The sequence below is a fragment of the Micrasema longulum genome, unplaced genomic scaffold (assembly GCF_059751315.1).
Source record: "Micrasema longulum isolate JH-2025_06_02 unplaced genomic scaffold, ASM5975131v1 h1tg000892l, whole genome shotgun sequence".
NCBI classification, from domain to species: Eukaryota; Metazoa; Arthropoda; class Insecta; order Trichoptera; family Brachycentridae; genus Micrasema; species Micrasema longulum.
In genome coordinates this window covers 197,010-216,465 of record NW_028278083.1, presented here as the reverse complement: position 1 = coordinate 216,465, position 19,456 = coordinate 197,010, and the positions used below count along the sequence as shown (strand labels likewise).

Sequence of the window (19,456 nt, the reverse complement as noted above, 5' to 3'; positions counted from 1 at the left end):
ACTTGCTCCCTCCGCTGGTCATTCCTTTCCTTTGGGGAAAACTTTTTAGCTCGGATTTGTATGGAGTGTTGTCTCTATATATTATATCTCAATGCAACCATGAGAGACAATGGCGATATAAGAGGAGTTGGTATATAAATATAGACTATATATTTAAAAAACATATTTTAAAAAAGCTTTATACCTTTTATGTAAATATTTTTATTTTAATTTTTGGTATTCATGTTTTGTATTTCTTTTTTTATTATTAAACGTTCGCGTATTTTGAAAATATATTCGTAAAAATAATATTTCTATTTTATTTTATTTTATTTGGGAAATAAACAGTTCTACAATTGTAAATACATATTTATAGTAAACAAACAGGTATAGTGTATAAACTCAGAACTAATAACAGATTTCCACAAAGTATACAAAGTTAGTAAAGAAAATATATTACATATTAAATAAATGCATATAAGTTTATACATATAAGAGAGGATAAGGAGGGGAAGGGAGATGTACATATTTATTATAATAATGTCTACTAAGTTACATAATGCATTTTCAGTGTAAATTTTAAATCTGACAGAGTGATGTTTGTGTAATCTATATCTTTTGTATTGTACACTGTCCTACGAAAAAAAGCATTTTTAACATACGATGTTTTACTTATTGGTACATCAAACAGGTGGTACCGTCTACAAATCCTGGCTGGCACATGTATTGTTATTAAACTAAGTAGTTCTGTACAGTCAATTATTCCTGTCATAATTTTGTAAAGCAGTAGTTGGTCCGCACACACTCTGCGGTATTGTAGAGAAGTGATTCCATGGTAGGTGGAGGCAGTGAGAGTTGGTACTAAGAAATACCGGTTTTGTATTTTAGGTACTTTATCAATTTGTTTTGAATATTTTCTATTTTTTTATATATATGGCATACAGGGGATTCCATATCTGAGATGCGTATTCCAAATGACTTCTGACAAACGTATAATATAATGAAATTAGGGCCTTTGGATTATGAATGTGTTTACTCATTCGAATTATGAAACCTAACATGCTCAATGTTTTGGAGGTAATTTTATTGATATGCGATTCAAAAAGTAGTTTCGAGTCTAAAACAATTCCAAGATCTTTAATTTCGTGCTTTCTCATTAGTACATTATTGTTTAGTTTGTAATAAAAATTAAAAATTTTTCTTTTCCTTGTGAATTTAACACAGACACATTTAAATTACTGTATAAATAATGTAATTACATTTTTTTATAAAAATGATCGTCACCGACAAGCCATATAAATTCCCTTGGTGAGTCTTGTAATAAATATACAGGGTGTTCATTAAACCCTGTCACATCCGAAACCACGACGATCAGTAATGAGCAAGAAGACATAATGGCACATCAAAATATTTTTTTACAGCGTACAGGGAAAAAAGGGCAAATTCAATGCAGTAAAAAATATCATTTATGTAAATATTAAAAAGAAGAGGACCTAGAATCGATCCTTGGGGAGCTCCTGAGGGGGCACATTTAAATAAAGATACAAACCCAGCTACAACTACGGCTTGAAGTCTTTTTTCTATGTAAGAGCAAAACCATCTATGTAGATCACCGTGAATTCCAATCAGTTTTTATTTTTCTTTAAGAACCGTGTGACAAACTTTGTCGAATGTTTTGGAAAAATCCGTGTATAAAACGTCAACCTCTGTTCTTTTGTCCATATTTTTATGAACGTAGTCAGTAAAATGCACTAAATTGGTTAAAAAAGATCTTCCACGAACAAAACCATGTTGATTGATGTTTAAATATTGTTTAATCGCGGGATACACCTGATCGTAAACGATAGATTTAAACATTTTACTAAATACCGAAAGAATGGATATTGGCCTAGAGTTATTTATTTCATTTTTATACCCTGACTTGTGTCTAGGTATTATTAATGCCCTTTTCCATTGTTTCGGGAATATGCCTTCACGAATATACCATTTAAACAATATTGCCAGTGGTAAAGCCAAAGATTTAGCGCAATTTTTGGCGAATACAGTGGAAATTTTATCACTTCCAGCACCTTTACTGACATTAAGATAACTAAGGTATTTAATAAAAAAAAAATCACAAACATTAACATAATTTATACACTGTGAGTTATTTTCTGGTCTTGTATTGTCTGGTATATGATTTTGGTTATGATTATTGAATGTGGAATAAAAGTATTCGAAGAATTTTTCACATATGTTTATACCTTCTTCAACCATTTTTCCGCAATAACGCATTGTTTTGTAATCGACAATACAAACGCACTTTTGACGGGCGGCATCAACCGGCAAATTTTTGCGTACGCATTTAATTTGTCTCAGCTGGTAGAAGCATGAACCTATCGTTCTACTAATTTAAGCGTCAAGAGAAAGATCAGAATAAGTAAGACTCCCAGTAGTTTAACGGTGGGTAAAGCGGTACACCCTAAATCGGGTAGTGCCGTATCCTGAATCAAATTCTGTCGTCTGGCTGAAGCCACCCATAGTTGTTCCGTTTTTGATGAGTTTAACGTTAGTTTGTTTTCAGCTATCTAGATTCCCATTTTCTTAACGCATCCATCAATAAAATTACTAAGCTCAAAGGGGCGACATTTCTAAGGTTAGGAATACCTTTCTTCTCCCTGGCTCCGTCCCAACTCACTGTATTCATGGTATATTTGAGTCAGTTCTCCTCGACCTCATACTAGGTCCTTCTGTCCCGGACGATGTCCCTCAGGCTAAGTCTCTACATCTGGTTATTTCTTTGCACTACCCACGAATCCTTCGGTCTTCTTCTAGTTGTTATTCAAGGAAGATCCATGGAGATCACCTGGTTCACAATATGATCAGATGATGTGCGTCCAACGTGCCCATACCATTTCGATTGCTTTTCCTCCATCATACTGTTGATGTTTTGCGACACCTAAGCTTCCACGAGCGCGTGTGTAAAATAACAATAAAAGAATAGCGAAATAATTATTTTCATTAATCGTTTATCGTTTTCTTAATCAGCTAATTAGTCTCTAAAAATACTAACGCCTTTTGTTCGGAAAACTTTGTGAACTTTCAATAGTTTGTTGCGGCTTCTTCAGAAGGAACACGCTGCGTTTTTCTTGTCAAAATGGCGGCGATGTCGCTAGGACTTTTCCCGCGTGTTTCAGGAAAAAAGAGAAAGTTAAAGATGAGCCCAAACGCACACACGGACGAGAAGAAGAAGAAAACCACGTGGTCTCCAAAATACTGAAAGAAAATATGACAAATAATAATGTAAAAATAAACAAAACAAAACACATGAGCCAATTTACAAAATAGTTATCTTTACCAGACGCCACAACAAAGGGCAATCTTGTACATATATTTGGTATTTTAATACTTAATCAGTATCTTATTATATAAACAAAAGACGAGTGATACTTTAATCCAAAAAATTGGAATTATCACTTGTCTTTTATTTATATAATAAATTACAATGAACTTCCATAAAGAGGGTTCACTTGCAAACTTAAATGTTTCAATCAGTATTGTTAAATCAGGACCGTCCAGTGTGTCATTTGCCATTTTATAAAAAAATGATAGTGTCGTAAAGAATTATTCGCTTAGATAGGGACGATAAGTTTAAAATGCAAAAATCTTAGTCAATCAGCAAGCTTATTATGTCACAATTTAGTTCGTTCATCGTATATTGATCTCACTCGGACGCAATGAAAACCGTATTTCCCTCTCATGCGATATTAATGAATTTACGAATAGAATAAGTTGCAGAAAAAAGCCACTGTTTTGCTGAAATTTGGAAGCCTTTTACTTATCTGTTTAATTTGGTGATTCAACAGAAATACATAAATCAAGAAAAGACTACTAATAACACTAAAGAAAAAGTAATAATAAGCCTCCAACAATAATTATAGGACGACGAAGATAGTGACATAAAACTAAAAACTCTCCTATCGTGAACACATTGATAATATTGTAAACAAATCTCTCAAACTTCTCGGTTTTATCAATAGAGTGACGGCGGACTTAAAAAATATTGATACCATCAAAACTCTTTATTGCTAACTAGTTCGACCCCATCTAGAATACGCTTCTCCTATTTGGTCTCCATTCTACAGGACTCATATTGACCATATCGAGTCTGTCCAACACCGTTTTTTAAGAAAAGTGGCATGGTTGCTCGGATTACAAAGGGGTAATTATTCTTATTTTGAAATAGAGCAATCTCTTAATCTGTCTTCATCGGAGAGACGTAGAACTGAGATGGACCTTATATGCATTTTCAAAATACTTAATGCTTTAAGTGATGTCCCATCTCTGTTGCAATCAATTTCTTTTCATGTTCCCAACCGTGTCACCAGAAGTCAAAATCTGCTATTTATAAAATCTTCTAAGAGCAACTTTGGTTTTTATGCTCCAATGCCCAGAATGTGTAGACTAGTCAATTCATCACACGACTTGGAATTTTTTGGGATAGATCTTCCGGCTTTTCGTAGATCTCTTCGCGACTAAACAGTGTGGGATGAAGTTGGATTGGCATGGTTTAGCTCAAATTTTTTGGTCTTTCGTTTTTTGTTAATATATCGTTTACTATTATTGTTTTGCCCTTGTTTGTCTTTGCTAAATAGTTTTATCTTCTTTTTGTTCAGCTTCTTGCATTATGTTTCTTCATGTAACTGTTGTAATTAGCTTAGACCGTATATATATAATAAATAAATAAATAGCCATAAACATTTTATTATAATAAAAGTAATATTTGTTAATTCAGATTGATTCCGGAGTGTTATCTTTTAACATATTGAAAAGGGAAATATCACGTTTTATATTTACATTTTGAAAGTAATAAAGGTATGAAATGCTGTCCAGTAAAAAATATTTTTAAATTTACAATTTTTAATTCGCACAAAAAACCGTAATTCTGTTGGCCACGCCCCTAATACGTCACGATTCATGTTTATTTGTTCCTGGCTATTAAAATTAGTTTAGAACATTATCACGAATCTTGACGTCACAACAATCCAGGCCAAACACGTCCTGTTTTTCAAAAATATATATAAAAATAAAATATATAAAAACATGAAGATTAATGGGTCCTTATATATTTGAATTAATGTTTTTTTCTTATATTACAAAACCTAATTGCGTTATATTATTTACTTTCTTTTTAATGGTATTTTAGGTAAATTGTTTTAATAAGTGGCAAATTTAAGGGGTCATTGACCCAATGGATATTAGGGAGAGTTGCCACTGACCACAACCCTATTATTTTCACTAATAAATGAGACTTAACTGCAAAAAGTTTTGAAGATTACTAAATATATGGCTGTTCTGACTTATATAATTATAAAAGACTGATTAGAATACTTATTTTTTCTTCTATTCCATTTTTAAAAACATCCAAAATTAATGTACCTACTCGTATTCAATTAAATTTAAGATCAGCTGGTAATTTTGCAGAATTAATTTTTAGGTCGGCGTTTCTAGTTCGAAAAGCAGTAAATGGCCAGTAATGTCTATTTCATTTAGTTGAGTAGAACCTATTGGCATATTAACCCTAAGAAAGAAAGACCTTTACTTAATTACTAAATAAAAATAGGGTTTCTAGCCAAAAACGTCTTTTCATTGCAGTATAACACATTTTCTTGTATTTTTTTTACTAAAAAGAAAACGGAATTGTTAATTTTTAAATGTCTAACGTAAAATTTATTAAAATTAATATATAATAATAATTATGGATATATTATGTTAATAAAATTTGTATAAAACCACTCACCGACTTATCTGTCTACTGGTTTCGAGACGTTTCGAGACGTAACCCGTCTCTTCTGTGTCTAACCTGCATGTCGACTTTATATTTTTGCAAATCTACTATGGTGAAGGTGTGTAGTGGTATTTGCATGTTGGTGTAGTGTTGTTGTCCTGACGAAGAGACGGATTACGTCTCGAAACCGGTAGACAGATAAGTCGGTGAGTGGTTTAATACAAATTTTATTAACATAGTATTAAAATGTTGGACCACAAAGTTAATGCTTTGAATATTGATAATATAATTATAGATAACTTATATAGCGCCATTTTCGTAAAATAATACCTCAAGGACGCTTTACGAAGTGATTATATAAAGGTATAAATTTAATTTTAACTGTTTAATTTAATAAATATAATGTATATTGTCACCACATGTTACGGATTTTTCAAATGATTTAGAGAACAAGTTAGTTTTAAGATTTTCCGAAAAATCACTTATCTCTTACAGCCTCGCACCTCTGCTGGGAGAGCATTCCATGCCATAGGGCCTGCGACCGCTAATGCGCGTTCACTGAATTTAGTGCGCTGTTTGCGTAGAGGTAAAATAACTTTTCCTTTCGACGTTGATGTAGCTGATCTAAGCGTAAGACGTCTGTCAGCTAGTTCATCTGGAATGCCGAGTTCCCTAAGATATTCTGGAGCAGAGTTGTGCAGTGACTTATATATAAGCCAACTGAGTTTGTATTCCACCCTCTGTGGTAAACGCGGCCAGTGTAATTCCCGAAGTACTGGAGTGATATGACTGAACTTAGAGATTCCAAAAATAAGCCTCGCTGCGGCATTCAATACAGACTGTAAGCGAGTCATTTTATTTATTGGTTCATATATTTTGTTAAGGCAAACCATTATACATACTCTCGCATAATAATATACTTAATTTTTGCAGTATTTTTCACACAGCGAATTTTTCAATTTCCGAGTTATGAAATATTTATTTTCTCCGTTTTTGGTTGATGTAAACAAATATTTTTATTAAACGTTGATTCGGACGAGAAAGAGATAAAACAATTCATTCGGAGGAGAAAAGGATTTTCAGGAAGTTCAAAATAAATAAAATAGTTTTTTACCTCCACAGCGACTCCGAAAAATTGTAGCAAAATAAAACCGGTACTCCATATTACTACAGCTAGTAATGATCCGGCCACTCCGCGTGTCTAAAAATAAAACAAATAATGTTCGATAAAAACGATAAACAACATAATATATTTTCCTATTATTTTATTCACTCGATTCTTTTAAAGATTAGAATCGAATAACTTCATTCTGTGTTCTGGCGATTGAATAATTTATTTATTTACTTAAAGGTAGTTTATTTAAGTCCCAACTCAAGGGACTAAAAGCCCTGTGTTGAAATGGGACGGACAATTAGTTGACACATACACATGAGTATATCACCACAAATATTACTTAGGATCAGAAACACAACACAAATAAAAAACAAAAATACGGTACATCAATATGGTACACAATAAACTCAAACATTAGGAAAAATTATCATTTATAATTTTTTTTATTTTTATTATTTTATTATAAATTTTCTATTTCATTATTACCTATAAAAATAGTAGCCACTTTATGTTAATGTTAACTTATTCTCAACTTTACTTTGATTTATTTATATATAGAACATAATATTTCACAAAACGGACTATCTCTTCGTTCTAGTAACGAGAGAACCCTTTTAATACCCTGTCATCGCTCTAATTTTCTTGCCTCCTCTTTCAGAGTAGTAGCCGCTCGATTGTGGAATAATCTACTCACTAATGTTAGAGACGCCCCTTCTTCATTTACATTTAAGTCAATATTGAAATGTCACTATCTAAATATTTAAATTGTTCCTTTATCCTTCTTATTTCCTTCCCATCCCCTCTCCTCTCTTCATAGTATAGTGTTAATTTATTTTTTTTTGTTAATCTTTGCATTTGATTTTGTATAAAATTGTAAGATTCAATATGTCCATGTATTTATAATTTTCTCAAACTTAACGGTTTGGGTAGGTAGGAAGATATTGCCTTAAGGTAATATGCCCGCCCTTATATGTATATAAAGTGTCAAATAAATTAATAAATAAGATTTTCTCACGTTAATTGTTATCTTTTACTTGTCATCTAAGATTATATGTTATGTTTCTTTTTTATATTAACTCAGTGAAAACCAAATGCCGTCTATATAACGCCTGCATAACACCTGTTCTCCTCTACGGATGCGGATCGTGGCACCTCACTAGGGCCCAAAGCAGCAACGAGACTTTGTGAGGAATGAAGTAACAAGAGAACGGACGCAGCAAACTCCGGTGACAACTGTCATCAAGCGGAAGCGATACGGTTGGCTTGGCCAAGTTCTGCGAATGCCTCCTGAGAGCCTTAACCACGCTTGCCTACTTTACAAGGCATCAGGTTCTCGACGTCCTGGACGTCCACTGCTGACTGTTTGTCAGCAGTTCATGTCAGAGCTACGGGATGCGAACCTGATTTAGGAGGATGCACAGGAGCTAGCAGCCGACAGAGATCCTTGGAGTATCTTTGTGGATACCATATGCTCCAACTAGGGAGCGGAAATGGAATAATGAAATATTTTTGACTCTTTTGTATTTTTAAAATATATTTTACATTCACTTATTTATTTAGTTTTAATTATTCTACTTTATTTAATATTATATAATTCACTGCTGTGATTATTTCTGTACAACTTTTTATTGTAAAAGATTTTTTGAACCGTTAAAATATAAATAAATTCATCAAGTAGTTTCCCAATCAAATCCCTCACACTAAGGAAAATCCAATTCTTAAATCTTCTCGTAATAATTGTTTTTGTCCTTGAGAGCTTAATACGCTCTTCCAAAATATTGAATACTCTCGGTGCGATACAGGTGAGATATCTCTGAGCAAAAGTTGTACAAGTTTTGAGCATGACATGATTCGTGCTCTAGGAAAATCTTGTACGAATATTTTGCTATTTTTGCTTGAGGCCCAGATCTTGTCCAGGGTACGTATTCTGACGGGAAGTTAAAATTTATCTTTAATTTTATCTACAAAGTAAAATTGAGTTTTCTGTATAAAAAATATGATAGAGAGAATAGAACGCCATATAACTCTGTCTTTGCATTCATACTTCTGCTACATTCATACATCTTCTCATGCACGCACGCCGATTATTCCTACTCCTGACATGTCCATCGTCAAGTATTTAATGTACTTGATCGCGCCATGTCTTTCTTGGTTTTCCTTGTTTTCTGCATCCATCAACATTTGCATCGTAGATCCTTTTAGCCGTTATTTCGCTGTCCATTCGCTCTACATGTCCAAACCAACGCAGCGCCCCTTTCTTGATTCTGTCGATAACGATGTCTCAGTCTTAAGCTAGGGTTTCCTAGGACAGCGGTGCCCGTATTTTAACGGCCGTAGTGAACGGTGATGCAGTGGACAGCCGTCGTAAAGGTGACTAGAGTGTGGTTTTCTAGGAAAACGTTGTTATTAACACCATTTAGCACCGTTTTCCTAGGAAACCACTCTCTAATCACCTTTACGACGGCTGTCCACTGCATCACCGTTCACTACGGCCGTTAAAATACGGGCACCGCTGTCCTAGGAAACCCTAGCTTTACATAGTTCACGGATCTCGACATTTGGGCACCTATCACACATCGTTTTACCATTCGTCTGAGGGGTCGAATTTCGACAGCATTTAACCTACTTTCATCATTATTTTTCCAATCGCATACTTCACTCCCATACATTAGAGTTGGCACCAGAACTCCATTGTGAAGTGCTAGTTTTGCTTCCTGTGATAAACATTTGTTTGCCAAATAGTACACCGTTCACCCAGAAAATTAAAATATTTGAGTAAATAATAATAACTGAAAATATTCATATAATTGGAAAAATCTTACTTTATCGGCGAACAGCTCCATGATGGATATGTAGTTGACAGATCCCAGACCACAAAAATGAGCAAATACGGTGATACACAGGACTACAATTGGAACATAACCGAGCGCTGCTCCAGATGCTGATATGTCCACTCCTTGGGACTGAAGTAACTGGAATGCTCCTAAAATTGCCATGCTGATTGCCAGAACTGAGCAGGATATACCAATAATTGCCTGAAATAATATGATATCAACATGAGGTTTAATTTTACTCTTAAAAGACTGTGGTAAATAATTTATTTGCGCTCAGTGATGTAGCATTGTGTTACCACAAGCAAAATACGGAATATTCTAAAGATCCGATATTGAAAAAAAAAACACGGAGACATGCTTTTTTCTAGATAATTTATAAAAATAAATATATAATTAAGCCCCGTAATAGTAAAACAAATTTAAAATCACAAATAGGCCGTGTTATTAAATTCGTGCGCCCCCATCATTACATGTGTTTTTTATAGGCATGTAAAATCTATTCCTCGGCACGGACACCCCAAGTAATGGATTATCAGGATAGAAAAAGAGTAAAAAAATATTTGAATAACATGTAAAAAAATAAATTTAACAGGTGAGCGTCCCTGTCGTGACGGGCTTTAAAATTATTTCATAAAGAAAATATTTTACAAAGTAAATAAAATAATAATAAAATAACAATTTTTTTGTAAAATGGTTTTAAATAATAATTATTGCAAAACGAAATCCATCTCTAAACACGAGCATCTGAAATGTGAACATATAAAATTATGATATCTGAACACATTGATAATATTGTAAACAAAATTCTCAAACTTCTTGGTTTTATCAATATGATGAGGACGGACTTCAAAAATATTAATACCATCAAAACTCTCTACTGCTCACGAGATCGACCCCATCTAGAATAATCTTGTCCAATTTGGTATCCATATCAGGTCTGTTCAACACGTTTTCTAAGAAAAGTGGCATGGTTGCTCGGTTTGCAAAGGGGTAATTATTTATGTTTTGAAACAGAGCAATCTCTCGATCTGTCTTCATTGGAGAAACATATAATGGAGATGGAGCTCATATGGATTTTCAAAATAATTGCTGCTATAAGTGATGTCTCATCTCTGTTGCCATCAATTTCTTTTCATGTTCCCAACCGTATCACCTTAAGTCAAAATTAGCTATTATTTTATTCTTTTAAGAGCATCTTTCATTTTTTGTCTCAATGTCCAGATTTAGGTTGGTAAATTCGTCACACAAGTTAGGATTCTTTGGAATAGATCTTCCGGCTTTTCGTAGGTCTCTTCGTCATTGACACAGTGTGGGATGAATAGGGATTGGAATCAGTTAGCTCGAAATTTTATAGGTTGATCGTGTTTTTAAATATATTGTATGCCATTATTTTATTCCCTTGTCTCTCTCTACTTCTTTTGCCTTCATGAGGTCTCCATTCAACTTCCTTATAAGTCCATTTTTGGTCTTTCAATCTAGCAACAAGTATCGCAAATTACCATTTAAGCTTAGCCAATATTTCGACTACGTCCATTACTTCCGACCTTTTCCGTATCTCGGTGTTTCTTATCTGGTCATAGAGTTTTATAAGTACCATGGCTCTTTCATGTTGCTCTGTGCTACTAAGAGCTTCCTTATAGATGAGTATGATCATTTAGAGTTGCACGATCAGGTTAGAAAACGAAGTTAGTCGTAAATTTTATAGCAGTTTGCACTCACTTTAAAGATTGCATAATTTAAGCCAACATTACAAACAACAAAGTGAGGGTCGAAGTGTGTGCATGAGGTATGCATTAAGATGTGAAAGTGAGGGTAAGAAAGTGCGTACGAGTATATGTGAATCAGTATAAATTTTGTCTGAAAAAATTAGTGCATAAGTTAGTATTTGTAAACATTATAAAAATTGCAAAGTTAAGACATTCTTCTTCTTCTCATTTGCCGCTCCTACCGGAGGTTGGCGACCAACATTCTGAATTCATCACAATTCTGGGTCAGTCTAATCAGCGCTGCTGCATCTGGCACACGGGACCACTGTCTGAGATTGCTCTTGAGAGCCATTATGCTATTTTCCGTCCCGCCTGCTATCTATCTTTCCTTCCATATCAAGTTGGAGAAGGGCATACTTCTCAATGCGGAATATGTGACCAAAATATGAGGCTTTTCTTCTTTTAACAGTGGTCAGTAACTCCCTCTCTTTGTTTGTAATGCTTAACACCGTTTCATTGGAGACACGATCAGTCCATGATATTCAAAGCATTCTTCTGCATAACCAAATTTTGAAGGCCTCAATTTTGTTCATCGCTGAAACTAAAAAAGTCCAACCCTCCACTTCATACAGCAACACTGGCAATACATAAGCTTTTTTGCTCTCCATCTTGTACTTAGTCTCAGATCTTGGTTGCACAAGAGTTTCTGCATTTTATAGAAGGTTGATCTCGCAATTTCAATTCTGGTCTTTATTTCAGAATCCGTATTCCACTCATCATTTAGCCAGTATCCGAAATATTTAAAACAGGTAGCCGGTTCGATTTCATTACCATCTATAGTGAAATGGATGTTTATGAAAACTTTGTAAGAATAATTTTTAAATAGAGTAGAGTATGTAAACGCACATAAACAATGTGAAATATCAACAAGAACATAAAGACTAGCATCATGTATTAATTTTAGAGCTCGCATTTTGAAATTCATTTTATTACAAGTGGAGAGGTCAAAGCGCACAAGTGGAGAGTTCTGGGCATAGTTTGTAGGAACGGATGGTACATGGAATTAACAATTAGATTTGTGACGAGAACGGTGTAGCCAGAATTTTTAATAGAATTTTCTGGATTTTTTGCAAATGCGGCTCTTTAGATCTCGCGGTGCGGTATGTTTTTTGAGTTTGACTTCTGGCAGGTTAAGATTAATAATATGTTTACCTTTCTCGGTATGCTGTCTGCAATGATCGGAGGCAGCATGCTCCCAACAACCATCACGCTTCCATAGATGATGGATCCAGTGGTGACCGAAATCCCTCCACCAGATCTGCTGATGACGGTGTTGGCGTACGACAGAACAGCAAACACGCCGCTGAATGTCTGCACTGACATCATCACCACCGCCAAATATAAAGCCTTCTTCGCTGCAGCATCCCCAACTGCGAGGAATCAATAATAAAAAAAATACAATTTTCACCAGAAAGAAATTGGTGTCGAGGGTTTGATACCCGCCAATTGCAGAAAAAAAAACTGAAATGTTTGGGTAAATCATAACAGTACAGGTACGAATTTTTTTTAAAACTCCGTATTTATTTATTTCATTTTATTTTTATTTTATTTTATTTGGGATTTTTACAGCTATTACATAAACAAAATAAGTAGAAAAATCCTTACAATGCTAAAGCCAATTAAAAAAATCCACTGTAAATATAATGACACATAATATATAAGAAAAGAAGTTAAGTAATTGTATTTGTGTGACGTTTGTATTCATGTGTATGTGAATGTGTGTATGCGTGAATGAATGAGGGAGAGGATACATGTGCGTGTGGGAATGAATGAGGGAGAGGGTGCGTGTGTGTGGGTGCGTAAGTATAAAAAAATAATAGTTTAAAACTTGTAAATTGTATTAAAAATGGTACAATAAAGAGCTGAGTAAAAAGTTAGAAACCTTTTTGTTGAAATTTAAATGACGAAATGATATAAATTGTATTTTTTTTTTAAAGTATGTTAAATTTCAAAACCGTATTATGAAAACAAGAAAAAAGCATTTTATTTTAAAATTTAACTGATACACATCGAATGAATAATGTGCGACGAGTCAGATCAGTCAGTCAGTAAAAAGACATTACCATCTCGGTAAGTGGTTAAATATAATTATATTTACCATTACCCGATTCGTTGTTATAATTAAAGAAATGACTTATCTATATGAATAAAAATCATGCCTTTTAGCATGCTTTCCTATTTCGAGATAACTGACACTATCATTAATACTACTCTCGACTCAATGCACAGTAACATAAAGCCAGCTTTCATTGGAGACATCCATCGGTACAGTACTCGATCAAAAAACAATATATATATTGGATCTGTGAAGTCTACGAAGTTTGGTACTAGATCTTTACAATACATAGGTTTCAAGGAATTTAATAAATTACCACAAAAATTTAAAGTACCTATTTCAAAATATAGAAACAGGGGATTGCGATTTGAAGAATTATTTTTTCCAGAAGTACTTTGAATAAATAATGTTAGTTTATAGAAAATGCGCATCTTGAACATATACCTTTTAATATTTCACCGTTTTTGCTTGTATATGTAATTTTTAATACTATTTAAATGTTATTTGTGTTTTTTTCTTTTTATATACTTTTTTTGGCTTGTATACATAATTTCAATTTTTTCAACGTTTTTGATAAAAAAAATTAACCTGTACTGGGTGTGCGCATATTTTGTTAATTAAAAAAAATGATTTTATTTTGTACTAGTTCAGTATGTATATATACATCCATGTAATTTTTAAACTTTTTCAATTTTCTTTCCCAGATTGCATAATGTAAACATTATTTTGAATTTATTTCCATGCCTAGTATTCTGTTTATTCTGTTATTTTCAAGTATTTTTCATACCCTTTTTAATTTGTAGTATATCATAATTTTAATTTTTCTGCTTTTGTTAAATAATATTATAGTTTAAAATTTAAAAACGTCTCTAAAAAAATTATTATCTGTATGTCCCTAAATGAGTTTTTTTTTAAAAAACTCCTTGGGAATATTGTATATAATTATGTATAATATGTTTTCAATATAATAAAAAAAAAATATAAAAAAAAATATTCGATTCGGGTTGTGGTCTCGTGGTAGTATCGTGAACTAACGGGCCAAAGGTCCGAGGTTTAAATCCCTCTCTAAAAAAACTCGATTTCCCTTTTCCAGCACTAGTTATTTACGACATTTAGGAAATGGTTAAAAATTTTAATATTTTAGTGAATAATAAGAACTCGAGAAATTTTTTTTTCATAAAAAAGATAATGTCGGCTTCATGGTGTAGTGTTCAGCGCATTTTGTTTACCGTGCAAGAGGCCTCGGGTATGATTCCCGACATGGTTGATATAAAATATTTATTTAAAAAGGTTTTTTAAGACTAATCATCTCACCTGTATGTAAAAAAAATGGTCATAATACGCTGCGATTGGTGCCATATGCACCAGTGCCCTTTGCACCATTAGGTGCGGAAAGGGAATGAGGATGATGATGATTTTTTTATTTTTTTATTTAATGTTAACGCTGTTGATGTCACGTGTCATTGAACAGAAATAAGTTTCAGCGTTGCCACTGAATCTTAATATCTACTTCTAAAAATACCTATATTTAATAAAACAAGATTAAAATATCGAAATTGACTTCCTTACCTAACACATGATTGTTTTAATCCATTTGTTCAAACTTCCCTTTAAGTTTTAGTTCAATGCATAAAAATGTTTGCCAATAACTTGAACTCCTTAAGAACTTACAAAATTGTTTCAATGATGCTGGCTTTACAGCTCCAGCCTGTTCTTTTTTTAGTCTTTCCAATCCTTCTTCCGCAAATCTTCCATTAGTTCCTAGTAACCACCTCAGAGCATTCATTGCTTCCTAAAATAAAATGACGATGTTTGTTATCATGCGACTGTGAGAGAACGAAGAAATCAAATAATGTACGTAGTAACTTTCGGTGATAAGCTAAGGATCGCATACTGCAAATGCCGTCTGAGAGCTTGAAACCCTTGCCTACTTTACAAGGTATAAAATTCAAATCAAAATGAATTCGTTTTTCCAAAATAACATTACAAATAATAAAATATTTAAGGCGTTATATTGGAATAACAAATATTAAACCAGGAACTCTTGAGCGATGGTTCGACATTATTAAGTTAATAGTTCCACCGCTGTGAAAGATGTCGATCTCCGAAGTGATAATGTTCAGCTGCCTGACTGCTCTTCCAATCGGCATAACCAGAGGCAGGTTGGTTCTGTATGTAAACTATGTACGAAAGATGAACAAATAATTTATTTATTTATTTAACTTTTTGTACATAATGTTATTTGTACATTGGCGGGCTTATTGCCAAATGGCAATTTCTTCTTACCAACCAATATAATAAAAGTTTTATTTTTATAATTCAAGTTACAGAACATATTCAATAGAAAAAAAAGATTAAAAAGCATAAAATATATAAAAATAGAAATAAACGTATTTGTTTATGAATTACCTTAAATCAAAATTATTACTCAATGGGAAAAAGGAAAAAAGAGGAAAGAGGAAAGGAAAAGAGATTAAGGAAGAGAAAGGAGATGTTTCTTCAGACGTGATTTAAACAGAGATAATGTAGTGACATCTTTGATGGTGGATGGGAGATGATTCCACAGTCGAGCCGCATGGACACTATATGAGTTAGAGAAGAAAGAGGAATTGTGGATGGGTATTAAGAGAGTGCCTTGAGAATTAGAACGAAGAAGTAAACCATGAACTGATAAGCGTTGAAATTTTTCACGCAGCTATATAGGAGGAGTTATCGCAGTCAATAGTCAACGCGTGTATAATCTCTAAGTCAACGCTCGTGTCGGTTTGTTTTTTGTTTTCTTCGTAAATAATTACAGTTCATTGCCGAAAAATCGGCGTTTATTGTAAAAAATAATACAATACATTGCATTCGCAAAATAGTAAAATTGAATTACAAACAATTACCATGGCGACTGGTTTTGTTGACATTTGGTTTGCCAACCGCCGACTAAATGCAATAAATAGCATGATAAATTGTGAACAAACAATTAAAACTTTATATAACTTAATAATTTGGTTTTAAAAACAGTTCTGAAATTTATTATATAAATAAAACACGAGTGATACTTTAATCCACAAATTTGGAATTTTTTTACAATAATAATTCCTTGGCTAATTTGTTGGTAAATACTAAAGACAAAGAAGATAAGTTTTCCAACTCAGGAACTTACCTTCTTAATTGTAACAACTGTAAAAATACATGCTACGTAGGCCAAACGGGTAGAGCCTTTAAAACACGCATAAAAGAGCACATACAATCATGGTCTAGTAATAAAGATAATTCAAATTTTGCCAATCATTTAATAGAAAATAAACATTCCTTCGAATTAAAAAATAATGTAAAAACAATTCATATTGCACCTAAAGGCCATAAACTTGACAAATTAGAAATTCTCGAAATTAATAGATTAAAATATAAACCCGACGTAGAATTACTTAATGAACAGATAACACATGTGCATTCTCCATTACTTTACCCATTGTAATAAAATTTTACTAATGACTTTTTACCCTTTGTTTTTCAGAAATCATTATTTACAAAACCACACTCACGAAGGATGGGACACCAAAAATAAAATAATATACTTAAACTCATTAAAATAACATCATATCAATTCATTAGTTAACCCAAAGAAAATTTGTTGATAATGATCCTTAAGATAAAAATAACTTTATTTAATTTACTTACATATAACTTTGAATTATCTATCCTTACCTCTGTTCTGTATAAATACATTTAACTCTTTAATAAAGATACCAGTCTCGAAGATGTCGCGAAAGCGATGAAACCGGTCACTGGATATTCAAAATTTGTGGATTAAAGTATCTCTCGTGTTTTATTCATAAAATAAATTACAATGAACTTCCATCAAGAATTTTCACTTACAAACTTAAATGTTTCAGTTTTGGAATATTTTCCATATTTACACCGGTGAAATTAAAATATGTGATAGCGTTGCAGGATTATGCGTCGCGTAACGTAAACATTTTGACATTTAATATTAGGTGTTGCCAAGGTTGAAGTGTGACGATGTTTTTTTTATTTTTATTATTAATAAAACATATAATACAAAAAGTACATATTATACTCCTAGGAGTTATTAAAGAAACTCATTTGGGACCGTACATGAGAATTTTTTTTTTTTTACAATACATAATATTATACAAATTAATACATCCGAAATTGAAAGAAAACATTATTGTATAAGAAACATATAACACCATCTTATATAAACTACAATAATAATTATCAATATCAAAAAGATTAAAGAAATATGTTTTAATTGCGACACTTCTGGAATTTTAATTCAGCTTTTCGTGTCTTAGCTCATCAGGCAGTTTATTATATTCGGAATGGCCAATATTTTCCAAGGACCTCTGCCAAACTTTGTTGAGCGAAACTTAGACACATGAAGATTCTCTGAATAACGCGTATTGTAATTATGAATATTATGACCAAATGTGTATTTTAAATTTGAGTGAGCAGAAAAGTTGATGATATTTAAAATAGTATTGGTCATGTCATGCAGTGGCATTACCTTCAAAGGAAGTATCTTTGTTTGTCGATAGATATCCTTGACATGGGAATCCCATTTTAGTTCAAGAACGTTTCTTCTAAGAAAGAGCTCTAGCTCTGTTCTGAAGAACTTGTATTTCCGAGATCTGATTTTTGCTGGCAAAACCCCATATGCATGATAAATAAGATAGGTGAGAATGAATCATAGCGTAGTAGACGGCAAACAAAATGGAATGAGGAAGCAAGCCTCGAAGTCTATGCAATACGCCAGTGATTGCGAATACGATAAACAACTACGGTGAGAAATTGTTATCACGTCGCTTATTAGCACGTCGATAGTCATTTGTGATTGAAGATATGCATCGGTAACTAAAGTCAACTTTACAATAAGTTTCGTGCAACACAAGAGTATAATAAAAAAACTTTGATGTGTTCTTCTTTGATCTGATGATTCCATCTCGTGGGTACTTCTACTAATACTGTTTTGAAGTACGGAATGGCAAACTAAAAACACAACATAAATTACCTTATCGTCTCCTCGAAGTACAAGATATCCAGGTGTTTCTGGCATAAACCAAAATAACGGAAAGAAGGCAGCTGATATACAGATGTATATTATTATAACGTTGTTGAATGATACCCATGCACCGATTATATAGGAAAACAAGATGCCAAAGGCATTGGTCATCACCATCAGGCCAGCTAAAAAAAGACAAGAAAACAATACAAGAACTCAATAAGGTACATAAACGCTGATTGAAAAATATATGGATATTTTTAAAGAAATGGCTATAAATAGTAAAATTAAAATAAAAAATTTACAAAAGAGATAAAGCTCATTTTAGAGAAGGTAATATAGAAGTCTAGGCATTTACAGGGCTTGTGGCCTGTCATTGTCTGGTTTAAGTGGCCACTTTTCACACGGTGTAACATTCACCATTCCGCCCATATTTGAACATCTATATTCCTTCAATTCTCTTATCTGTTGATGTTTTTGAAGTTAAATAATTAAAACCTTTATTTGCGTGGGTGAGATTAATTTGATTGAATTATTTCACCTACATAAGCAACGCCTGAAAATCTTATTTTTTAAATTTCTGTATTTCTTAATAGACCAGGTGGATTTATCAACAATATTTTGAGTTTGTCCAAATTTTTGTAGACGAGGACTGGATTCAACTCCCTGGGGTCAATATTAACATATTACAACAGAGATGAAGAACATTTAAGAGAAGGTAATTTAGAAGTCTAGGCATTTACAGGGATTGTGATCTGTCATTGACTGGTTTAAATGGCCACTTTACACACTGTTTTACCATTTACCATTCTGCCCACATTTGAACATGTATATTCCTTCAATTCTTTCATATTTTGATGTTTGTGAAGTTAAAGAGCTGAAACCTTCATCTTCATCTCTGTTGTAATATGTTAATATTAACAGCT

The 19,456-nt window shown here is 32.9% G+C and overlaps 1 protein-coding gene across 1 annotated transcript in view; it reads right to left on the bottom strand.

Moving 5' to 3' along the window:
* Positions 1-1,174: 1,174 nt before the first annotated feature.
* LOC148278335 (facilitated trehalose transporter Tret1-like) overlaps positions 1,175-19,456 on the bottom strand; it is a 30,628-nt gene continuing 12,346 nt past the window's right edge. The window contains exons 5-10 of the mRNA XM_088231572.1: positions 18,540-18,715; positions 15,188-15,308; positions 12,613-12,830; positions 9,683-9,895; positions 6,861-6,947; positions 1,175-3,234 (exon numbers count right to left, since the gene is read on the bottom strand). Of these exons, the coding sequence (XP_088087698.1) occupies positions 3,061-3,234; positions 6,861-6,947; positions 9,683-9,895; positions 12,613-12,830; positions 15,188-15,308; positions 18,540-18,715 (989 nt within the window). The 3' untranslated portion in view covers positions 1,175-3,060. The remainder of the gene's footprint in view (positions 3,235-6,860; positions 6,948-9,682; positions 9,896-12,612; positions 12,831-15,187; positions 15,309-18,539; positions 18,716-19,456) is intronic.